The sequence below is a fragment of the Ailuropoda melanoleuca genome, chromosome 11 (assembly GCF_002007445.2).
Source record: "Ailuropoda melanoleuca isolate Jingjing chromosome 11, ASM200744v2, whole genome shotgun sequence".
Taxonomy (NCBI): Eukaryota; Metazoa; Chordata; class Mammalia; order Carnivora; family Ursidae; genus Ailuropoda; species Ailuropoda melanoleuca.
Window position 1 is genome coordinate 108,726,830 of NC_048228.1, and position 5,289 is coordinate 108,732,118.

At 63.3% G+C, this 5,289-nt stretch overlaps 1 protein-coding gene across 1 annotated transcript in view; it reads right to left on the bottom strand.

Moving 5' to 3' along the window:
- SH3BP2 (SH3 domain binding protein 2) overlaps positions 1–5,289 on the bottom strand; it is a gene marked incomplete at its 3' end in the record, with an annotated part of 31,687 nt that overhangs the window by 4,561 nt on the left and 21,837 nt on the right. Inside the window, exons 3-8 of the mRNA XM_034672203.1 lie at positions 4,106–4,245; positions 3,102–3,204; positions 1,639–1,756; positions 1,268–1,338; positions 746–834; positions 443–511 (exon numbers count right to left, since the gene is read on the bottom strand). Of these exons, the coding sequence (XP_034528094.1) occupies positions 443–511; positions 746–834; positions 1,268–1,338; positions 1,639–1,756; positions 3,102–3,204; positions 4,106–4,241 (586 nt within the window). The remainder of the gene's footprint in view (positions 1–442; positions 512–745; positions 835–1,267; positions 1,339–1,638; positions 1,757–3,101; positions 3,205–4,105; positions 4,246–5,289) is intronic.

A 5,289-nucleotide genomic window follows, 5' to 3' on the forward strand; every position in this document is an offset into this window, starting at 1 on the left:
TTGCTAGGCGACACGCTTTGGGAGGTTGGTTGGGGGTGGGTGGGTAAGGGACAGGCCAGCCTAGAGGTGCTCCAGGGGCTGTCGGCCACAGGGAACAGGCCCTGCCTTGGACCCACCCTCCCCTCAATGTCCCTCCTTCCCCACTCTCAGCCCCCAGGACCACCCCTGGCTCAGCATCACATGTGTGGAACACCCCACCTCACTAATTTGCAAACCACCACCCCCCTTCCATCCTGGGCTACGTGTGGAGGTTGGGGGATCAGGTGAGCAGAGCCAGCCAGAGTATACACCTCTTCTGTTCTGTTCCTCCTAATTCTTGGGCCACAAAAGGGAGACTGAGGCCACCCAGTGCAGTCCTCAGGCCAGCACTCCCAGCCTGGGAGGGGCTCTACTCCGGGTTCCAGTCCCATGGGCCCCCTAGGCTCAAGGGTCGCCCACCTACCCTCCAGCTCCACGGGCTCAGGGGAGTCAGGCTCCATGTACGAGTCGTCTTCGTCCTCATGCTCATAGTCTGTGAGGTAGACCAAGGGTCAGACCCAGGGGGGCCCAGGTCCAGCTGCACCCAGCAGTGGTGGGGCAGGGGCCCTTGGAACACTGGCAGCCAGGAGTCAGGGAGGCACAGGGCAGGGTATGAACCTAGGACCCAGGCTGACTGCCGAAGACAGCCAGATATGCCTCCCCTCCCTGGCGTCAGCGGCCGGGTATAGAGAGGCGGTGGGGCAGGGTACGCAGAGACAGGCCTCACCCTCATTGTCCGTGGGGTACGGGGGGAGGCTGATGTCCACAGGCCGCTCGACTGCACCATAGAAGCTGTCTGTGTCTGAGCTGGAGTCACTGAGAGCGGGGCAGGGGTGGGGGGCGGTGAGCACTGGGCTGGGGGAGTTCCTTTGCACTCACATATATGGATACACACGCACACCCTCGGACACGGAACTGATGCACAGACACACACACGGACACACGCAAAGCGAGAAAAGACACACACTCGAATAAGCTCCTCAGGGTGATAAACAGACCCGGGGACGGAGGCCGTGGTGCCTCCCTGCCACGCCCCTGCCTGACCAGACAGGCCCAGGCTTCAGGGCTGGCCCCACATCCCCACCTGCCCCGCAGAAACTACCAATGGCTGCATGCGCCTGCACACACACACACACACACACGCACACACGTACACTCCGGGCCAAGCTCCCAGAGGCAGGAGGTAAGCACCCGCGTCAAGCCCAGTGGCCCCGGCAACACAACGCCCCCCTCCCATGCCCAGGCCCACCTGGTGTCCAGGGGCAACTCCTTCTTCTCGTGGAAGTGGCCAATCTCCTTGCGCAGCAAAGCCATCCAGCTCTGTGGGTCAGTCAGGGTTGAAGTGGGTAAGGTGCTGCCCAGGGCAGGGCTCCCCCCTCGCCCCATCTCCCTCACCGCCTGGGCTGGTCTGCACGAAGGTCAGGGAGACCCCTGGGGCCCCACCTCAGCCCATCCAGAGCTCTTCCTGAGACAGTGTCTGAGTGCGTGGTGCTGGTACCAGGCCATAGGCTTGAGGATGGGCACCGGGAGCAGCACTCGCCCAGCTCCACGTCCCTGCCACAGCCCTCCCGGGCCTGGACGGTGGCCCTGCGAGCCCCCCACCCGTGAAGGCAGACTCACCTTGCGCTCGTCCTCAGAGGAGGCCGAGAAGAACCACGTGCGGTGCTTTTTGCTGATATGGACGATCTTGAAGGGGAAGACATTGTTGGACGTTGTCTCTTCAGCTGCCCGCATCACCCTGAGGGCACAGTGCCAGCGGTCACCCTCTGGTCAGCACAGCCTGGACGGGTCCTGGCGCCCCGCACCCACGGTGCCCCCAAGGATGCGGGCAGGTCAGGACGGTCCACCTTGCAGATGCTCCAGGCCAAAGGCCTAGATGCTTCAGGCAGAGGGAAGAGTGTAGGCAAGGACACGTCACCCTCGCTGCCCACCAGTGCCCCTCTACTCAGACGCCACCTGCCCACCTCGGCAGGCCTGCCTGTTGGGGGCCAGAACATGTCAGCCTCTGCCCTGCCCCCACTGCCCCTGTAGGGCATCCTGGAGAGCACTGGAGGGACATGACTTACTGTGGCCGCTCCCCCAAGCCTGGCTGGGGGAGCTGTATAGAGATCACAAAGTTTACCATGGGGGAGCACCACCGGGCCAGGTGCCTGGGGCAGGTGTGCCCAACCCCCAGGGTAAGGGTGCATATCCACCAGGCTGAGGGAAAGGGAAACATCCCTCCCCAGAGGACCCCAGAGCTCTGAACCACAAGGTCCTCCAGGCTCCTCCCCTCCTAGCAGTGTCCCCGTTAGCCTGGGGGCCTGGAACTGGGCTGGGCGCCTGGGCAAGGCCCCCTCACTGAGCTTATGACCAGGGTACAAGCCAAACCCTTGAGTCACTCAGTCCTTCCCCACATGGGACCTTCAGGTCCTCAAAGGCAGGAGGGATTGGGCCCTGCCAGGGAGTTGGGAGGCACAGACTCATGCCGCGGGGTGCCGGGCCCACCATGTGACACTAAAACCCAGAGCCCAGGAGTCTTACTTCACCCCTGCACTGCAGGCGCCCAGCGGTGTGGGGTGGGCCCGAGTGGGGCTAATGGGCCCTACCTTGCTGGCACTCCCCATCCCATCTAGAAGGCTCTGTCCCAGTGCCCACCTCCATTAGCAGGGAGGCACTTGCTGGATGAACCCAGCCCACGGCACGTGTAAAGCAAGGAACTGGCCCCGGCCTGGGAGGCCCCGAAGCCAGGGAGGCCTGAGGTGGAGTCGGTGCCTGGCCCCTTGGAAGGAGGCTACGGTAGCAGAGGCTGCTGGGTGGGCAGGGCGACGGAGCGGTGGCCGAACGGGGACTCTGGAGGCTCTGCCGGGAAGAGAGCAGGAAGCCCCAGCCTTGCTCCGGGCCCTTGTGGAGGCCCGCGGAAGACGGTGAGGAGGCCACATGGAGGCCGAGAGGGCGTGGGAGAGGCTGGACACCATCTGACGGGGTGGGGTGGGAGCCGTCTCAAGACAGCCTGGACTCCCGCGGGCGGGAACGAGGGACAGGCCGGCCGGGGCTCCCCGGGCGCGGGCAGCGGGCGCTTACCGGTTACAGCGGGCGCTTACCGGTTGTAGCCGCTCAGCGAGAAGGCGCCCTGCGGGCAGGCCGAGGTGCTGCTCTTGAAGTAGTAGACGCAGCGCTTGTGGACGATGACGAAGCGCAGGGGCCCTGAGGGCGGCGGCAACGCACACCTGAGCCTCGACGGCTGCGGGCCAGGCCCCCTCCGGCCCGTTCCCAGAGCCCCGGGTGACTAGGGCAGACCTCCGGCCCTTGAATCCCACTACGTGGAAGGGGAGGGAGCTGGGCTAGCATGCTGCCCCCTCACTAGGAGTCCACTGTGGGGCCCAATGTAAGCAATCCACGGGCAGGCTGACCGGCCCCAGAGCACCACCCCCAAGGCAGCCTGGCCACACCCCGGGCAGCGGGAGACCCTGACCAGCTGGGCTGGCTCAAGGAAAGGCAAAGCCGGGGCCAGAGGCCATAGCATGGGGAGCTCGTGCCCGGTCAGAGCGACAGGCAAGGCCCTGATGTTCTTTGGCCTTCAGTGTCTTGACGACTAGGCATCTCCCAGACCTGGGGGCTCCCACTTTCTGCCAACCTGCTGGCCAAGGGACCAGAGCCTTGGCCTCATGCAGCTCTGGAGGGCCAGCACCAAGCTGGGTCTCAGTTCCTTATGGGCCAGGACCAACTCGCTGAACACCCACTAGATGGTGCAAGGCCAGACCTACCAGGCCACCCAAGGCCCCCAGCCCCTGGCTGCAGAGGGAGGCTCCCCCAGACCGCTGGTCAGCACTGTGCACCAAATGCCCATCCTGTCTCCATTTTGCAGTAGCACCCCAAATCATCCCACAGTCCTGGGTAATGAGGAGGCTGACCTCAGGTCCCCCAGGGGGTGCTGACCACCACGCAGGGAAGGAAAACTCTGGAGGGCCCACCACGTCTGAGCAGAGGCTCAGAGATTCAGGTTGTTTGTCCACGGAGGTCCAACAGGGCAGTGGGGCCGCAGGGCTGGGGCTCAGCCCCATCCCCATATCCTCGCATCATGCTCCCTGCCACCCAGAGGACTCACATCTGAGCAATTGCAGCTGGGTGCCGCCCTTCTTGTGCAGGTAGCCAGCCTTGGCCACGCCCCCGGGCATGGTTAGCAAGTTCTGGGCACCAATGGCCTTCATCGGGACAGGCCAGTGCATCTCCTCGGCCGCCATGAAGCTGCAAAGAAAGGGAAAGGAGACACATCTCAGCCAGGGCCAGGGGACAGAAGACGGCTTAGCTGGAGGTAGGCAGTGGGAGACACTGTCGAGGTCCTGGAGACAGCATGAAGGGTCGAGGCAGCAAGGGGTAAGGAGCCTTTAGGAGGCCCCTGGCTTCCAGGTGGGACCCCAGGGAAAGAAAGGGCCACCTGGTCCACTTGGTCACCCCCTGGTCTATCTGGCCACACACCTGGGCCCCAGGGACCCTGAGAACGGAGTGCATCCCTTCACACACCTGCTGAACTCACGGCCCCATGGGGGCTAGGGGACAGCAGTGAGTGAATTCAAGAAACCATCGGCCCAGGTAAGTCAGGCCTGAGGTCATATCTGCCCTGTCTGCATGCCAGGTGAGCCTATGATGGAGCCTGCCAGGAAAGGCTTCCAGGGGGAGGTGACAAGGATCACAACTTAATGGACTTAAAGAGGTACGGGGCTAGGGCAGGCCATGGGCATCCTCTCCATCATCTCTGACCCTGACAAAGGAAGGGATGAGGGACATGGCCCAAATGCCCCACCCTCCATTCCTGCCTGCCCTTAGCCAGCTTCTGTCCAACCCTTTCTTAAGGGCCTGAGACCAGGAAGGAGGAAAGCAGGTAGCCCTGGGTCCCTGGTTCCCATCCTGGCTTGGCTCTCTGGGGATCCCTAGGCCGTAGTTGTTCGAGCTGTAAAATGGGAGCACAGAGTGGACACAGCCTGGCACACAGCACACGCCTGTCAGCAGTGGCCACGATGACCATCAGGTGGGTTGACTGGTATCCACCCTGTGTCCCCATCAGCAGCCCCCCACCCCGCCTTTCCAGCCTCCTGCTCATACTAGCCATTCTTCCTGAAACAGGCCAGGCTGTTGTTTCACACTCAGCCTCTGCCTAGAATGACTGACCACTCCCCCTTCTCACAAGAAGAACTCCTACTCATCCTTCAAGACCCAGGTTCAGAGTCCCGTCTTCTGGGAGGCATACGAATGGCCAGCCATACTCAGAACACCCCCCCACCCCGCCCCACA